Source organism: Rattus norvegicus, chromosome 4 (assembly GCF_021556685.1).
Source record: "Rattus norvegicus strain SHRSP/BbbUtx chromosome 4, alternate assembly SHRSP_T2T, whole genome shotgun sequence".
NCBI lineage: Eukaryota > Metazoa > Chordata > Mammalia > Rodentia > Muridae > Rattus > Rattus norvegicus.
In genome coordinates this window covers 89,554,429-89,573,994 of record NC_141537.1, presented here as the reverse complement: position 1 = coordinate 89,573,994, position 19,566 = coordinate 89,554,429, and the positions used below count along the sequence as shown (strand labels likewise).

General features: G+C 38.7%; 1 protein-coding gene across 5 annotated transcripts in view; it reads left to right on the top strand.

The window, feature by feature from the left end:
- Gprin3 (GPRIN family member 3) overlaps window positions 1-13,113 on the top strand; it is a 93,616-nt gene extending 80,503 nt beyond the window's left edge. For 3 of the 5 annotated variants that reach the window (XM_087659033.1, XM_087659032.1, XM_087659031.1), the window contains one exon: window positions 1,780-13,113. In XM_087659033.1, coding sequence (XP_087515159.1) covers window positions 1,888-4,176 — 2,289 coding nt within the window. In that variant the 5' untranslated portion in view covers window positions 1,780-1,887 and the 3' untranslated portion in view covers window positions 4,177-13,113. 5 annotated transcript variants of the gene reach the window in all.
- Window positions 13,114-19,566: the final 6,453 nt, after the last annotated feature.

Genomic DNA, 19,566 nt, shown 5'->3' with positions numbered 1-19,566 from the left:
TCCAACTAGTTCATCCATCTCCATCTCTTTCTCTAATCCCGGAATCTCTTTTCATTTAACACTTAGTAGGTCTTCTAAGTGGTTTTAAAATCTGTGTACTCATCTACATACCTATGTGTACATGCGTATGAAGCGCTTGATTATCTTCTGCAAACAAATGAATATATATACTCTTTTCTTTGCCTTAATTTACACATTTAACCGTATCTGAGAAAAGTATTGCCAAGGGAGAAGCTGAAACCTCGCTAAGACATTATTTTCACGGTTATGTTATATATACCTTATGGTAGATTATGTCCCAATACTGCCTCCTCCTTCCCTGAGCCTCTTTCCCCCACTGGGTTTTACTCCCTCAAATAATACTTGAAGGAGCATGCCATTTATCCATTAATCGTTCTATTGTTAGAGCTTGCTTCATGAGGTCAGGGGTGTGCTTTATCTCTTCTCAGAAAGCTACAGTGATGCGCCTTTAGGCCTGCAACCATTAAGAGTCTTTCCTGTACACTGCCTTTGCAAGTGCAGTTGGTATAGAATAAAACCTCACTGGGCATTTATCTGATGACAGGTGAACTCACCATTCAAGTCTTATGCTCATTGTTTTCCGGTTAACTTTGCTTTCTCATTCTTTTACCTATTTTTCCAAAAGATTATTTAGTTTCTTTTAAACTTTTAAGGGCTTTTAGTGTAATATGGGTATTTTCAAATGACATCCAATTTTTGCATTTTTTCTCAAATCTGTAATATAAAATATATTTATGGAACCTTTTGTTATACAAAAATCTTGAATTTCATCTATCTATTGCTTTTTCTTAATTTATGTTTTATCATAAACACATATTATTGCTTTCTCTATTACACTGATGGTTACTAGATTTTATTTCTTATATGACCTTTATTTATGTCTGACATTTAAATGCTTTAGTTTGTGAAAATACATCTAGGATCTTTTTATCTGAAATATGATTAAAAAACAAACCCTCCTTTCCTTTCCTTCTAGATAATTTATTAGCTGTTTATATTAGATTCTTTAGCAGACTTGAAATGACTCTTTTATCCACAACTAAAATCCCACTTAAATCCAGGTCCATTTCTGGATACTCTCTTGCCAAGGTTCTAGGCCTCTTCAAGGCCTATTCAGTATATCACAGATATAGTTCCAGTAGCACTGCAGGGTTTTATGATTCTGAAGAAGCAGATTACAATGATGACTTCAGAAATATTTATGGAAGGTAGTCATATTAAAAACTCATTGTAATGAACAGCACTGGAATATAAGCAGAAACTAATCAGTCAAAATAATATTAGTACAGTTAGAATAATTATTGAAATCTTTCTATATCAAGTAGATTTTTATATCAACAGATATGAGACATTTGTTGTTATTGTTGTTTTTATTGTTGTGTGTTTCTTGTGTTTTTTTTTAAATTTTGTTACCATAGGCTTATGTTTTTCAGTCCTAGGGATTGAACCTATGTCATCTGCATCTGCTAGAAGCTGCTCTGCTACTGAGCTACACCCCTAACCCCTTTCTTACCTTTTAAGATAGAGTCTCACTGCCTTGTCTAGGCCAACTTTCTAATTGTACTCTAGTCTAAACAGGCCTCGAACTTGGGACTTCCCTGCCTTTGTCCTCTGAGATCTGGAAAGACTAGCCTGTACCACCAATCTAGTTTCAAGTAGAAAATGAGCTTATGTGATCTTATAAATGTGGCAGTTCTGTAATCCCCCCCCCAAAAAAAAGGTAAGCATATTAATGGTATTGCTTTCTTCATTCCACAGGCCAGTTCTTCAGAAGACTCATCCCTATGTCTTCCCTCTGATTCCGACTACTTCCCAGTGGAAAACATACTTGGAACAGACACTGGGGTGCTCTTGGAGAGAGATCCCATGGGGACTGTACCTGACCCTCTGAGGGTGACTAAAGCTTCGATAGTGGCAGCTTCTAGGAAGGAAGAGTCTCCAGGGGAGCTGCAGAGTGTCTCACCACAACCAGCTCAGCCAGACAAGAATGTTAGTGGCATTGGCAATGCTCCTGCAGAACTCAGCCTCAGGCTCAGTTCAGCTGCTCCGGCCCTGATGCAAGCATGTGTGCATGAGTCCAGCCCACAAGACATGACATCTCCTGGCATGCTCAATGAGGTGGAGCAAGTGTCTCCCAAGAACAACACTCCTGATGACTCCCAGCCTCAAGGAAGCAAGGAGTCAGCAGCACCAGACGCAAATGCTACTGCAAAAAAGGAACTTACATCTGCACCATTTTTAATGTCTGCAGTCCAGCACATGCACCATGCTATCCGGAACGACCCACCAAATACTAGCACCTGTCCAGTACCTGAAGATTCCTTGGTGAAATCAGAGGCAAACTCAGACCGTGAGAAACCTGAAAAGTCAAGTTGCCCTACCAGGGTCACCTGTTGCAGCAGCAAAAACAAAGTGTTCTGTGATTTTCCTTCTCCAGAAAACAGCCAGGGAATTGTGCAGACTCCAGATAGGGCAGTGAGGATTCACTCATCCCCTTCTGCAGACAGACCTGAGGGGGAAGAGCAGAAAGCCATCAATAGCACCACAGTGGTATCCAGTGAACCTCTAGCAAGAGGGGAATGCTCAGAGAACAGACAGCCCTCTGACACTGTCTTGGACACCACAGATGAAAAGTCAGAAAACCCTCCACTATCCCCCCTTACCAGCAGAGAGGCCACATGTTCTTCAGAGGCAAGACAAGTACAGCTGCCAACACAGCATCCCACATCAAGGTTCAAAGAAGCCAGTACAATGACCTGCCAAGCTGAAAGCGAGGCTAAGGAGGTTCCTGGCAGGGCTTGGCAAGATGCTGAGGTACAGGCAGTAGCAAGTGTGGAGAGCAGGTCTGTCTCTACCAGCCCCAGTATCCTCCCTGCATTTTTAAAGGAAAACCCTGCTCTTGAGCAGGAGAATGGTCAAGAGCAGCTGCGGGTCATTTGCCATGACAAGGGCAGTGGAAGCCGCTTGTTGGAACTCTCTAACAGCATGGTAGACCCCCAGGAGTCAAGGCAGTGCCCCAGCATTGTACCGCAGGTACATATCCAGGCCCCTGTTGCCACTTCTACAGCTTTCAAAGGGGGGTGCAAACCAGCTAACCAGCCAGCTGAAGGCCTTAAGTCTCCACTGGTCCATGTGGCTTCCAGTCAAACTCCGGATACAGAGGAAGACCTGCGATCTTCAACAAGCAAAGAGGCAACCTCCAGGGAGCTTACAGGTACTAATCTTGGCTCCCAGAAAGCTACCACCATTGCACAAATCTCTGTCCTAGCAGGGAGTCAAGCTGAGATAAGTCTTGGATTGGGGAACTCTGGACTCAGGGCACCTGAACTTGTAGAGAAAATTGCAAATGACCACAAAACAGAGCCAGACTGCAAACTGTCCAACTCCCGTGGAGGTGTAAATGAAGACCAACCCCTGGAGAGCTTGGACCCCACTGATAAAAGAGATGCAAAGGACAAAAATCCTGCTTCTCCTCTTATCGTGAAAGACCATGCACCTGGAGCCACCAGCACCCCAGATGCCAAAACCCTACTACTAAATCCTAAATCTCATGGAAGTGAGGGACCAGAGGTCAGTCCTGCACCGTCCCCAGGGAGGAAGAGCACTGTGGAAGAACACAGGCAGACCAAGACAGTCACGAGCCTAAGCTTGCCATCAGACGGCACAGGAGACTCGAGCCCAGGTTCTGGTAAGAGGACCCCTTCTCGCTCAGTCAAGGCCAGCCCTCGAAGGGCCAGCCGGGTCAGCGAGTTCCTGAAGGAGCTCAATGTGACAGCAGCTGCTGCCCAGGTGGGGCTTACACCTGGAGAGAAGAAGAAACAGCTGGGTGCAGAGTCCAAGCTGCAGCTGAAACAATCTAAGCGAGTGAGGGACGTGGTGTGGGATGACCAGGGCATGACCTGGGAAGTGTATGGTGCTTCCTTGGACCCAGAGTCCCTGGGAGTTGCCATCCAGAACCATTTACAAAGACAAATTAGGGAACATGAGAAATTAGTTAAAACACAAAGTGGCCAGACTCGAAGATCTATTTCCTCAGATTCTTCTTCAAGTAAGAAGCTTAAAGGGAGACAACAGGGCGTTCTGCAGTCTATGCTGCAAAACTTCCGGCGCCCCAACTGCTGTGTCCGTCCTGCTCCGTCCTCAGTGCTGGACTAAAAGGGAACTGCACTGTTGTATGAGCTGTGGTATTCCTTGTGTCTGTTCGTGTCGAAGCTTAGAAATTTGGATTTCTGAGTTTGTTTTTTGTTTTGTTTTGTTTTGGGGGCGGGTGATTGTTGTTGTTTCCTACGAGACTTAGGAGTAAAAGCAACTATTACGTTTAAGAATTAGCTATTACAGATTGTTGGGTCCTCCATAAATAAAATGCTGTTTCACGCTGAGAGAAAGAATACTATAAGTGAAACGAAGCTTGCAGAGAGTCTGCATCCCGAGTTCAGAAGAAACGGTCGTGACTGCGCTATTTTTAATACATTATTATTATTTATACACACATTTTTATTACACACAAGTCATTTGGTATTTTCACCCCAGTCTATCACAGGGTGGCATTTCCACTAAAATACCTGCTTTACATTGAAACTAGCAGAAACAACTATTAGCAACACTGTGTAAGTTGGTATTGCTGAGGTAAGGATGCTAGTACCACAAGAGGATGCTAGTACTGCAAAGGTTTAAGTAGCTTATAAGAAGCTTAATGTGAAAACTTGAAAAAAAATTGTATATTATTCCTGGGACAAATAAGATGAAATGAAAATATTCAAAAATATATAAAAACAAATGTGAACTAGCTATAGGCATCTAAATCTAACCCCTTTTATGTGAACAAGTTCTTGTTAGAAAAGTTAGTTATGGGGTTGGGGATTTAGCTCAGTGGTAGGGCGCTTGCCCAGCGAGCTCAAGACCCTGGGTTCGGTCCTCAGCTCCAAAAAAGAAAAAAAAGAAAGAAACGTTAGTTATACCTCCAAATATGAGTACTACCTGTATCAAACATGAACTTATATATGTATATTTTCCTGCATCGAAAGCAAAGTGCATCCCTGTACTTCAGACCACATTAAAATGGCATTTTCTTACACTAGAGGAAGTGTCTACAAGTTGAGTCATGAAATCAAGGAGGACAGTAAATTTTGTATTGTAAATGTGTCCTCTGCTAACAGGTTCTGATTGCTTAAGTGTACAACCTGGATTCCTTCAGATTTATCACTTTTAAGAGACATGCTGTTACACTTCAGAGATCTTTATGAAATCATAGTCTGAACTTTGGGTGGCCATCTTTCCTCACTGGTTTCTACAGGACAGACAGGCATATGCATGGGAACGTCCTTGGTGCACTGAGTCGGGGTGGCAACGGCAGCTTGTACATTGGAGTAGTTTAGAGAAGGAGTATGGCAAAGGTTTAGAGAAGACCTTCCTCCCCGCATTCATTGTCTACACAATGCTAGTCTGAAGGTTGCAGTTAACACTTCAGACTTAGATGTGGATTAAAAACAACAGCTAACGGCCTTTGCTGAAATCACTCCCCACGAAAAGAGGGCCTGCTATGTATCTTTCTTTTTTTCTTAGAGAATCAAATATCAGTGCTATAGTCAAGAATCTATTTTGGTGTTTTGCAATCTATTTCTATTTTGTAAATTGAAAATATAAAAAAAAATTATACCTGAGCTCTAAACCCTGAGGTGCATTGCGTTTGATTTCTACAAGAGCAATTTAACTGAGTGAGTAGCTGCATAAGTAGGCCACGGTGACAGCACCCTCCGAGGTAGAGAATGATAATTACAGTGTTATACTTGGAACTTATAATGAATTTCTTAATAAAGCACATTTTCAGCTTCCTACTAATTGGCTTCTATTAAGGATGCTTTATAAAGTAGGAATTACTGTCAAATTACTGATTAAGTTGCTATATTAATGATTAGTGATTTAGTATAAAACTCTCTCTTTTTAATGCAAGGATTCATTTGTCCCAGACACCTTTGCCTGGATTTTATGTGCTATCTTACAATACACCCAGATCTTCTGTCACATGTTGGCACTCATGCTGTGTATACACAAGCACACACACACACACACACACACACAGGAGCATCTGTTCTCGGGGTCCACTCCAGATGGTGGGCCCTAGGAATCCTTTGCTGCAAAGTGCTACAACAGGCTGCTCCCGCAGTCAAATAGGAGAGAAAAGACAGTTCTGTTCAGCAGTGACATCTGTGGATTTAAAGTAAACATGCAATGCATAGATTGCTAAGTCTGAGAGAGTTATAGGCATCTTTCCCAAACTCCGTAAATCAAAACTGCTCATTTCGGTATGGTGCCTCTCAAAGCAAAACCTCAAGAAGAAATATTTGATTAGTAAATTTGCATTTCCTTGATACCAGATCTAAATTCTTAATTTGTACAAAGACTCAAGAAACAGCACAAAATGGTACAAATAGATTTTTGCTTTTTCCTTGCGCATCCTACGGAACTGAGAGCTTGTAGAAACATTCATGGAAATTGCCTTTCCAGATGGATACATTAAGCTGCAATCCTGCTCAGGTGTTGATATTATGGTACCTACCCATAGACACTCACAGAGTAAAACCCCATTTGAACCTTTTCCTTTTCTTGACTCCATGACACATAATCCAACCTTCAGGATATCACTGGGACCTCCTGTCTTCTTCATCCAGGTAGGCACACAATGGCTTTCCTGGAAGAGTCTATCAACCAGGATAGAGTGATATCACTCTATCACTGTTCTTGCTTTGTCTGTGTGACATATACTCGTTTGAGAGTTATTTATGTCTATCATTAATTTTTCTTTCTTTTAAAAACGTTTTATGGATTCTTTGTGATTTTCACATCAGGTACCCAGTTGTGCTCATCTCTCTCTCCTCTCATAACTGCCACCTACCCTTGCAACCTCCCCCTAAAACAAAGCAAAACAAAACAAAACAAAACAGAACAAAAAAAAACACAAACAAAATGAAACAAAGCATAAAAACCATCTCATCATGGAAGCTGTAGTGTGTCACAATGTGTCCCACAGTCTATCTCTGTACACATACCTTCACTTGCAAATGTTTATTGCAATGAGTCATTGGTCTGGTTCAAGGTCTCTGACTTCTGTGACACCATCAATATTGGTTCCTCACTGGGACTCCTCCTTGTTATCCTGTGGTTGCCCTGTGTCATGGTGATCATCCAGCTTGGGTCAGCAGGACCTGCTCTTTTACACAACCCAAGAGTTCATAGATGATGAAGAGCTCAGATATCACGGAGGCCCAGATCTGGGGCTTTAAGTTGGCCTACTCCAAAATCTACACCATTAATTTCTTTTACATGTCATTTATACCTTCCTAATACATCTTAGATTTTGAAATATAGGCAGTAAATATTTGATTAAAGAAATCAATAGAAAATATTTCTAGAATCAATAATAAAGGAAGTGGAACTCAGGGTCTGGTAGTTCCTTCACCATTTACAGTGTAAAGATGTTATACAGCTTACCAAGAAAGTGCGAGAGTTCTATTTAAATTGTAATTTTTCTATTTCTATGACCATGAGAAAAACACTCCAGCTTCCATTGTAATTTGTTCATTGTGAATTATTTTATAAGAACATCATTTTTAATTAGTTAGTTTTGATGCAGTGGCCACCTATGTAACATATAATCAAATACTGATCAACTTTCATTTTGAATCAACTGCATAAAATGAATATTTTGTTATGTCAAAGTTAATCATAACCCATGTATATGTATGTCCAAAATGAAATAGTTGTAAACCAGATTCATGTTTCCTACCATGCCAAGTTCAGCTATACTGAACATAATTTGACCTTGGATATAATTTTTTTATTCTTCAAAATCACCCAATACACCTTATTTTGGATATCTGGATATCCTGTGTTGTGTTATAGATTAAGTATAAGGCTGAAGTTGGACTGACTGTGCATGTGAAGCCTCTACTTAAAGTCTGGACTTTGAATCGAATCCTAAAGCAGAAAGATAAGGATAACAAAGTTGTGGTTTATTTGGACCTGAAGGTCTTGGGGTTTTGCTGTTCCAAGTTTATGCTGTTTTGCTTCATCATTATGATCATGGTGTGTATGCCACACCAAAAACAGAACACAGGGGGATGTCAGCTTTTAATAGTAGGGATGTATGAAAGTGTGATTTTAATGTCTCTTGTGCAGCCTTCTTTGTATTCACTGTTACATTTGTGCAAGTATGGGAGATATCACTGTTTCCTTTCACTTGTAAGGTGAAAGTGATTTTTAAGAATTCCCTTCCAGCGTGACATAATTCACCATATCTTCTGTCTATTTTTTCAGATCAGTATAAAGAAAACAGTATATTAGAATAACATTTGTGTATAGGTTTATGTGCTTTTATTGGATACTGGCCAATCATGGCCTTATGTAGACTCAGATTTACTAATTATCTACAAGGCTGCCTTGGATATAAGGCTGTCTCCTCTCCCCTCTTTGTTCTTAGTGGTTTGGTAAAAATAAGCTTGTGATTCCCCAGTGTGTTGGCACTGGACTCTGAAGTATCTTAAAGTGAGCTGATAGTATTATCACTGCCATAGCTTTGTCTACATGGTGAATCAATGAATCAGAAATCTTTTCTCTGCCCATGTCAGTACCAGTGTCATGAATATACCTGAACATTTTGTTTTCTGTTAGCAGTATCCCTTAATGTGTGGGCAGACTCTGTGGATGGTTCTTCCCCAATACAGGTCAGCTTCTGCCCCCTGGCAAATGAAACTGGCAATCTGGGAATCTCCTGCCATACTTTCTTGGGACCATACCCCGTGCCCCTAACAAAATTCTGCAATCAATGAGCGATTACAAAAGGCATCCGTGCAGACACACAGGCTTACAAAGAACCACACAATGTTGAACATTTTTGCAAAATAGCTCTGTAAATACTGAAACAGACTTCCATGAACACTATTTTACTTTGGAACAGAAAGTATTCCTTGGCGACAAAAATCAATTTTTATGTGTCATAACCAAGAACATAAAGGAAGAATTGTGGTGGGAATTTTTTGTCTCACAGTGATATATTTCTATGTTTAACAGTGGACCCTCACCAGCTCAGCTCTCACTTGCCACAACCGAATAACCTCGCTCAAAGTAACTCCAGTCCATCTGTGTGCAGATACAAACACAGGACAATCCGAAAAAATTTTACTATTAGAAAAATCAAGGTGACAACAATTATAAAGGAGATCCAAGTAACTGAGGCCTCAAAGAGATGACAGTGGGCAGCAGAGTGGTCTAACAAGCTGTTATTCACACATTTTTTCCTAAGACTCAGATATCTCAGAAACAAAATTGAGAATAAAGACTGTTGACTATAAAACTAAAGCCAAGCAATACTGTGCCAAGAAGAGGCAGCTATCCCAGCAAGTGCAGCAGCTGTGATCACACATTATGTAATTATAGTGTGCTCTGTGAAGGTTGACAGTAGCTCAGAGGCCATGTGGAGGCACAGTTTCAGCTTTCTGCTGGGAGGCCTGATCAGATGCTTCACATGCATCTCAGTGACCATGAGCAAAGATTATCTCACATTTCTGTCCCGTGCCAGCCATGACAGAAGAGGAGCCAGTGATAGTCTTGCTAGCTTCAAATTCAAATTGGCTTCAACCAGGAAATTTGTCCAAAAACAAATATTTAATTTATAGGAATTTCTCTTCCTGGACACTACCATGCCAGATACAACTCAGCCTAGTGGATTGCAAGACTTAGCAATGAGAAACCAGCTCCCAAATTAAAAAGTACTAAAACACGAACCCTTTCTAGCAAAAGAACTTCAAATAATGCCTTACAGAGAATGTTCTAGATGATTTCTGAATGCTGATTACTCATCAAGTGGCTTCCTGGGCTCAAGTTCAAAGTTATTTGGCTGCAAAGTATTGAGAATTAAGTCACATATTTTGCACCTCAGGAAAAGACACTGATGATCAACCAACAAAACAGTAATTATGATGAGATTGTCTCATGATCTATGTGTATGAGAGAGAATTAAATGAGAAAGAAGGTCTAACCTCGAGATCTCTTCATGTGAAAGTGTCATCGGGGTTTTTCCCCCACTTGGGTGAAAATTCGAATTTGGTTTGGGGTTGTTTTTTTTTTGTTTGTTTGTTTTGTTTTGTTTACATTGCTGCTAATATTGATATGTTATTTAAAAAAAATAACCTGTCTCTTCTTTAGAAAAACTTCTAAATAGTTAAGCAGTTTCTTCTGGTTAACAGGGCTTTTCATGACACTTTATGAAGGTGGTGTGTGGATGGGCTTGAAGGTGCTAGCCTTCATCCAGAGACAATCTTGATGACTTCAGTGTGGGCTCACAAGCATTCATTTTAGGCTATCGTATCCTTAAATGATTCAGATACATTAGGAAATGGCAATATTCTAGTCCTGCACCTCTGTCCTTAAAAGAGGGGAAAAACTAATATCACTTGCTATTAAGGGGGTCCACAGATACCTGTTGTTAAAGATAAGAAAAGTCAACCATGCCTGAAACCTCAAGGAAAACTCTCAAGTAGCAATTACTAAATCTATATTTACTTAACCTCTCTTGTTCTAATGTATGATAATACTGTAGCTGGTTATGTAGTACATCCGTACATTCTATAAGTATGTACAGTCTGTGGGTGATTGCTTTGCCACTTTTATGTGTAGAAAAAAAAATAGCATGATATAGCTCATTTAAAGGCTATTTCCTATTACCAAGTAGGTACATGCAGGAAAGTTAATAAAATCAACAAAACTGTATATGTGTGTATTCAGTGACAGAATTGATTCTTTCAGTAGAAGGTCAGGAAGAACTGGGCATAATTTTGCTTTGTTTCTTTATCATCATAAGAGTTGCCAGCAGAATTACCACAAAGGCTGAACAAAGTGGCTGGTACATTGGCATGTTACTAACTATGCCAGAGCTAATTTCATATGCCATTAGTCACAAGTAAGGTCAGTTCTTTGACCATTGTGTTGATTTACATTCCTCACACATGTTCCGTATTAATTGTGTGACAGTATGTACATACCATGGGTGTGATTGTGTACATACCTTGTATGAATTATCAAAATTCTTTAAGCAGTTGCAGAAAAGCAGAACAAAAATAGAAAGTCAAAAGCCTCAAAATGGCTAAGCAATATGTATTTTCATTTTCTACACATAAAATACAGATAGCCAAATGTAAATAGCATATCTAAGTAGATGTGCACACAAAATGCATTTTTTCATACGGCCACGTTTGAGTAAACCACTAACAAAACAACTAATTAATAGCTATATCTTTCCATGACTTTCCTATTTTGCATATATTAATATTAAAAATGTAATGTCCCTCTTTAAGTTGTATTACACCCAAATGGCAGATTTTACATGTAATAAAACCCAGCCTGTTTAGCATCTCACTGAGTCTGGTATCTGAACAGATTCAGAGTTATTAATGCTATTTTCTAAGTCCAGAACTATATCTCGGAATGACACATACCAAGAAAAACTCATGTTTTGAAAGCCGAATTTGGACCTTTATCAGTATTTATTTTCACAGCCTGACAGAAAGCTTACATTTTTGTTGGATTTCTCTAGTGTACATAATGACTGAAAGAAGAGACAATCACAGAACTTCTTTTGAAATTAGTAAAGCGATGTGTACCCAGAGAGAAATAAGAGATCAGAATGAAAACTATTATTTTAAGACAGCACAAGACAATTGGAAGTTTCTTAAGAAAGATACTGATACTCTCTGAAGAATAATATCAAGGCCAGTACCATTATCCAATTAGTGGCAACATGGGACAAAACTACCTAGTTTATCACAATTTTTGTTAAGGAATTGATCAAATTTCTCTAATTTTGTTTCAAGAAAAATTATCTGCTAAAGAAAGATCCAAGATTGACAATGTTAAAGGTAGTTCAATTGACCCTGGTTCAATGACAATAAAAAGTGTATTAGCTAGTTGCTGGGCTGTTTGGTATGAATGGAAATAGGAAATACTAAAATTGCCCCTTGATAGAGAATTCTATTTGGAAACTACAAATATAACTTTTCACTAAAGGTTCTGAATAATATTGAAATACACATACATTCCCTAACATTTGAATGTTCCTAGGAAATTTTTCTGGGGGAAAATGAACTAATGTTGGCATTTACAAATCTGTGTCTCCTGGTGCTGGAGAGACGGCTCAGTGATTAAGAGTACTACTGTCCATCCAAAGAACATGTGTTTGATTTCCAGCACCCACGTGGCCACTCACAATGATCTGTAACTCTGGTTCAGAATAGGAAATAAATGTGTCTTCACACAAAGCAGATACTGCATTCTTACTGTGTCTGGCAGTTTACCTGTGCTAAGAATAGAATTCCTGAGATGATGGTGTTCACCAATATTTGCTCTTGCGTAAGAAAAATTTATATACTTCTGAAAAATATGAATTTAAGTGTGACTAGAGAACTTTGACAACATTACAATCATTTGTGGACATCCACTGAGAAAAATTGAAGTGAACTACAATGTTTAATCAATGGAGAAACAGTAATATTCAGAATGGGAAGTATGAGGGTTATAGTATCATGTCTGTCTACAAAGATCATGAAACAACTTCTTTAAGAAAGTTATCTCTTGAACATTGTTCCCAAATAAAGAAGAAAGGTCATGTTGATAGAAAGATAATGAATTCACAAATAGACTCCAACCCTCATTTCACAGTCAGTTTTCTAGTGGATGTTTAAAATACTGAGATTCACCTGGTTATCCAATTTTTGTCTTCAAATATTTGAAATATGATTTTTTGCATCTCACTTCCCATAATAAATATAATTTGGAATAAAATGTCCTATGTTCCTATTACTGTTACTATTATCACCTTTGTTGTGGAAATGTTCTTTTAGTCCAAGATACATGGTGTCAGTTGATCTCCTGACTAACACTTTTTTTACTGGGAATGTGCAGTAAATCCAAACCTGTTGATCATTAAGGAATTATTTTTTCCTTACATTAGATTAGAATTTTCATTGGATCAACAATGCCTCCTGATTACTATAAGTACAGGTTATCCTGCATTTAATGGAATAAAGTAGTGAAGAAAGAATATATCTGTGTGCTTATCTTATTTTTTTGTGTGCCTATGTACATGTGTGTGTGTGTGCATATGAACAAGTGTGGTGAGAGAGACAACAGCTTTTTACTGATAAAGCCATAAGCATAGTGGTGGAACAAGGTAACTAGACTATTGTAGTGCTCTTCCAACCTCTGTTGCTCTTGAATAGTTGTTGGATCCTCTCATCTTGATTGTCTGACAGTCAAAGGAAGCCCAACCTAGTCCTTGATTATGGCCTGATGATTAATTAAATGAAAACTATAGTTTGATACCTTTTGCTTCCTCAAGTCTGCCTTCAGTTTATCAAAGAACTGTAAAGGAGAACTGTATAAGATTTATAAATTCAAACTTTTCCAAAAGGATTGAATCAATTTTCCATGAACATCAAATAATTATTTAAAGAGTGATTGCTTCAAAACTTTGTGGAGCCATACAATCCTTCCAATTAACCTGTACATCTTAATACATGTTGTCTCAATGTTAAATCATCCACGGAGATGCTATTACCCAGTTCTGTATACTGAGATAGACTTTCTTGACTTGTTAAACGTCAAGCATCTCCACTCTACAAGACATTATTTAGTAGTGGTGATAGGGTGGTTCCACTAGATCATTTGTCACTTTACATAGCTCTTATGCCAATCATTCTCACCATCCACATTTTTAGGTTTGAGAAATAAACAGAGGAGGTCTTTTCAACATCATGTTGCTTAACTGGACTGGCATTAATAAAACTACCTGTTATTTGTGAAGAAAGATCTCTTTAGAAACCTAGCAGGATTGCTTTCTTAGTTCCAGTCTATCTGGGTTGATGTGGGCTATGTAATACACATCATCAACTTTTTGGTTCACAAATGTACTCTTCAAAGGTACAGAGGCTGAGAAGAGCATCAGAAGGAAGTTGATTTACTGTCCAGTGTGTAGCCCATTCCGCTCAAAGATAGTGCAGCCTCACTGTATCCTCCCTCACACAGCAAAATTAGTAGAGTCTCAGAATTCTTTCTTGAAGATGATACTACTTCTAGCTGTTCTCATTCCATAATCACATGCACAAGATGCATTTTCCTACCACCGTATCAGGAATTATGATTTCCACATTAACTTTTAGTGGATACATGAATTCAGATCATAAACACATTTTTTCATTTTTATGCAGAAGTGTTTTGCTTACATGTATTTATGCAACGTGTATAATGCCTACAGAGAACAGAAGGAGTCAGCAGACTCATTAGAATTGGAGTTACAGATGATTGTGAGCTACCGTGTGGGTGCTGGGGTCAAACCTTGGGAAAAGCAGTAAGTACTCTTAACCACTTAAGTCACATTAGTTAATATGCCAATATTACTTCATTTTCCCCCAGACTATTGTAAATTATTACTGAGATAATTTTTAGAATTTCAAATTTTGTATATGTTTTAACTACAATAACAATGTTCTTCAGCCAGCTTTTCTAAAGATATTGTGAAGAACTAACATCATTAAAATTCAGATTATCTGGGTCAATGCTAAATGCGCTTAAAGTGCTTCTCTGGAATAAGGATTGGCATCTCCAAAATAGTATTTCTCGAAATTTGTCTTGTTCCCTCTTTACACACCTCAATTAAATTGTGTTTACAAGAAAGGTCTGGAAAGTATTTCCTTGTTATCTATCTGCTCTTTTAATCTATCATGAAAATAAAAAAATAATAGTTTATATACGAAGCAATTATATAAGCACTTTCATATATACTTGAATTTCAGATGATGCTGTGTACAGATGGACACTAGCTCTCAGTAACATGCCCTTTTCTTATTGGTACATTCTTCAAACGTATACATTAGACTATGTATCAAAAGGATACAGAGTAAACACGCAGACTTGGGACCAGCAGCCCCTTTGTTCAAATTTCAGTTTCAAGTTTGTAAGCTGGATTCCTTGGCTAAGTAATTTAATTTTCTGAATCATAGAATATTCACTTACAAATTGAGGCTAACAATAATTCTCAAAACTGTAGACATTAAATTGGATAGTCAAAACAATTTTACTCCCAACTCCTCTGAGCTTTGTTTTCTCTTTAGATGGAATTTTATCACTCTATTGCTAAGAAGCTGGCGTTTTGTCATTTTTTTCTACCCACTATACTTTTTGTAAATCTAGACGTTTTATAAGAATAGCTTTAAACAAGACTATGAGACATCAAATTTGACTTTTAAATTATTTCCTTTTATTTTTTGAAGCACTACTTCAACCATTTACAGTTGTCAGATTGTTGAAAAGTAGGAAAAGATTGTGATTAATTTTGTCACATCAAGTCTGATTTATAAGATAAAGTTAAATACTCATATAAAATGTTACCAGTTCAATAAAAGAGAGAAAGTGGGAAACAGCCTTAGAAACTGTAACTACATCAGAATTCAAGCCTTAGATATAATTTTTAAAAATGATTCTACATACAAATTGCTAGAAAAGTTACAAGATTGACATTATTCTCTAAAACATAAGAAAAGCACCTACAAATTACTTTGAAAGATGAATAGTAGAAGAGAGAAATCTTGAGTCAGTTTAATGCTGACAGATGAGAACTTCCATGTTGCTAGAGGCTGACCTGACTTAGGTGCCTACATCAGAGTCAAGAAAAAGTATTTCACTTTATTAAGAGATATGCAAATTAGAGCTACCTGGTGGTGTGTGAGTCTGTGCATGAGGCTGGAGAGGAAACCTTTCCCAGAGTATCTATAGAAACCATAGTAACCAGTTAGACAGGAACCCCCGACATTTCTGAGACTGTAGCCCCTTGGAAACCATGAACCTTCCAGATCCACACCCAGAATAAGATAGACCACATAGAACCTTGGAAAGTAGGAGAAAAGAGTCAAAAGATGGCCTGCACAGGTCTATACATTCATCAGATTTATGTTGTGCTATTGAAATACCTGACCCTAGAAGTTTGATTAGCTTATTTGTTTGGAGATTCAAGATCATACCACTGGTCAAGCATGTTATTATGTGTTGAATAGGAAGAGAGAGACATAGAATGGGTGAGTGCAGGTTTGATCCTTTATAGCAACCCTGTCATGAAAACTATCAAGGAAATCACATAACTGCTACCTCACACTTATTGACATAAAGGCCTGGAAATAGACTACTTCCCAAAGGTTCCACCCAAGTCACAAAGTCTTCAGCCACAATGGTTCCTTTGGGTATACAAGTTATATTAACACCATAGTATCAGGCAACAGGAAAGTCCTCAAATCACAAAAAAACATTGCATGTTTGTTCACATGATTGTCACATGAGACTGGACAGTTCATCTTGGAATTGAGGTTACAGTTTCACTCTGCATGCCTTCTCCTAGTTATTCAAAGACTATTACAAGTAACTTGAACTTGAAGTAAAATTTCTTAAAGTACAATTATTTGTGTGTGACATAATCATTGTAAGCTATTAAAAAAGTTTTCTCCAATTAAGCCTACAATGAAAGGTCAGAGAGACAATTTCTAGGTAAGTGACCTGGAATAATGCCACATGCCCTGAGACCTACCTACAGAACACACATCTGCAGAAGTGCCACCCCAATCTGGTTTCTGAAAGAAGACCCTAGCTGACACACTAGGAAGGAAAAGGAACCCAATCTTACCTACAGTTATTTAGAAATCACTTCTGCCAACAGTCTGTGACCTTAAAGTAAGATCTCATGTATTCATAGATAGTTAGATGTTTGCCAAGCAAAGTCTGAGCAAAGTGAGCCACATTATAGCCTATAGAAAGTGTGAGACTGTAAATGTGATAGACAGTTTTAATCATCAACTTGACACAATATATAGTCAGTCACCTTGGAAGGGAGTCTCAATAAAAGATTGTTGGCATTGAGGAGGACAGTGGGTATAGCTCAGGGAAGAATTGTCTTAGGCTAATTGATATGCAATGACTCAGAGAAACACAGGTGACACCATACCCTAGGAAAGACTCTTAAACTGTATAGTAGTGAAGAAATCAAGTTGAGCACTAGCAAAAGGCGAGTGTGTGTGACTGTGGGTGTAATATGACTAGCTGTTGAAGTTACTACCTTGACTTCCCCCCCAATGGACATATACTGAAATTATAGGCTGAAATCAACTCCTTTCTCGTCTAACTCAGTTTTTATCAAGATTATTTTATATATCACAGAAACAGAAATGAAATTAGAACAATTATCTTGAATTGCATTAAAGTATTCAGTGTTCAGATCATCCATCACAATTAAAAACTGGTACAGCACCATTTCATTCAAGTGGAGATTCAATATTCAAAATTGCCCCAACTCAGTTTTGTATTTAAGGATCTTTTGAGCTCTATGGTACCTACATCAGAAACACAAACCCTCCCACCTTTGCTGAAATATTTAGTGGTATGTTTTCTTTATTATATGATATTGATTTTTAATAAATGTGAAGAAAATTTATGTAGAAAAAACATTCAGGTGTCATAATGTTTAGACAGTTCATGAAAATATATGCCTTATACTCCTTATTATAAAATGGACAATTTGATGTATTTATTCTTTGCTTAAAGGTAACTTATACATAAATGGATATACTTTTCCCCACCAACTGCTACACTAAATTAGTAATGACAAGGTACTGCTAACTCTTGCATAGCCACTTCAGAAGGGACAGCATGACATGGTTTCCCACCCCTAGAGCAGATCCAGCAGCACGAAGGCCTCCATGAATGTTGATGGTTGCTGTGTATATAGAGCTTGTTTGTATAATAATGTATATAATTTACTTTATGTTTCTCCAGAATGTAGGGCTCTACCAGTGCTGATGGTTGCTGTGGGTTTAGGGCTTGTCTTATAATAATATGCATAATTTACTTTGTTCCTCCTTTGGGAGATGTTATTCCTGCCAAGGTTATTGGGAGGTTATCAGCAAATGTTCTCCCTGCCAAGGTCATTGACTCCATGATGGTTAGAAACAACATGAGACCAGGAGTCAAGGGTATGTCTATGTTCCTAAGCAAAACTGATAAATAGCATGACCTTCAGGACAGTTCTTAAGGCTGTGGGAAAGAACTCTGAAAACATGAGTTCAAATATACATAATTTCTCAACTATGAAAAATATAAGGATGCAATAGGAATTGTATTAGGGACTTCATAGACCTAAAAGAACAGAGGCAACTGCACTAATAAGACAGATTATCAGAAAGAGCAAAGATGGGAAGAATTCTGAGTTCAAGAGTGGCCTAAGACAGAGAGAGTTTAGACCCGGTGTGGTGGGAATAGTAATTGCAGGACTGGATCCCACCCAGCTACCTTATTGTCTGTGCTTACAAAGGCAGGCAGACCTCTGATTTGAATTGCTATGTTAAAATTGTTCCTGCTAGCTTTTTTTTCTAAGAATCAAGGGGCTAAGGTCATAAAATGCTGATTAGTAGGATAATCAAGAGCTCTTGGTGTAGACAATTGAATGAATATGTAAATAAAAGACTAGGCTTTGAAGACCTGAACTCTTTAGATGAGCTGTCTTTAGACAAAAGTCTTTAGGAGAGACAGAAGAAGCAGAACACAGGGCTGCCAGCTTTTTTCCATGATTGACTTTGAGCTGTATCTTCTGAGGCTCCCAAACACCCCTTCCTTAGATCTCCAAGCAAGCTAAGGCTGGTCCTTGGCAAGGCACTATTTACTATATGCTAGTCATTATTTCAAGTTTCTTGACCTTCCGCTCACTCTAAAAACCCTATGATTGCCTCATTGTGGTTATTGTCATGCTTATTTAGTATATAAAAGAATCAAAACACAGAGGAGTTAATAACAACAGTAAGTTAGTGATGGTGCTAAATCTCACCTGGTTCTTTGTAATCTTCCCAACTAGTCCAGCCTTACTGTACACTGACATGCTGAGAACCAAACTCCCTGGTTATCAGGATGCCAGATACTATTTGAATAATTGTTAGGGTTTTGAATCTTGGCCCAGGCCCGGACAGAACACACCCAGACAACATGGTTCCATGCAGAGAGGTTTAATGAGAGAAGAGTAGAAGAGAGGAAAGGTAGCGGCCATGGGCAGTTGGGGGGTTGGGGGTGGGAAAAGGGGCAAGAACAGAGAAAAAGAGTAGGAGAGGGGCCAGAATACAGCAAATACAGAGGCGAATGCCAGCAGCAAACCACTGAACTGAGAATAGGACCCCCGTTGAAGGAATCAGAGAAAGAACTGGAAGAGCTTGAAGGGGCTCGAGACCCCATATGTACAACAATGCCAAGCAACCAGAGCTTCCAGGGACTAAGCCACTACCTAAAGACTATACATGGACTGACCCTGGACTCTGACCTCATAGGTAGCAATGAATATCCTAGTAAGAGCACCAGTGGAAGGGGAAGCCCTGGGTCCTGCTAAGACTGAACCCCCAGTGAACTAGACTGTGGGGGGGAGGGCGGCAATGGGGGGAGGTTTGGGAGGGGAACACCCATAAGGAAGGGGAGGGG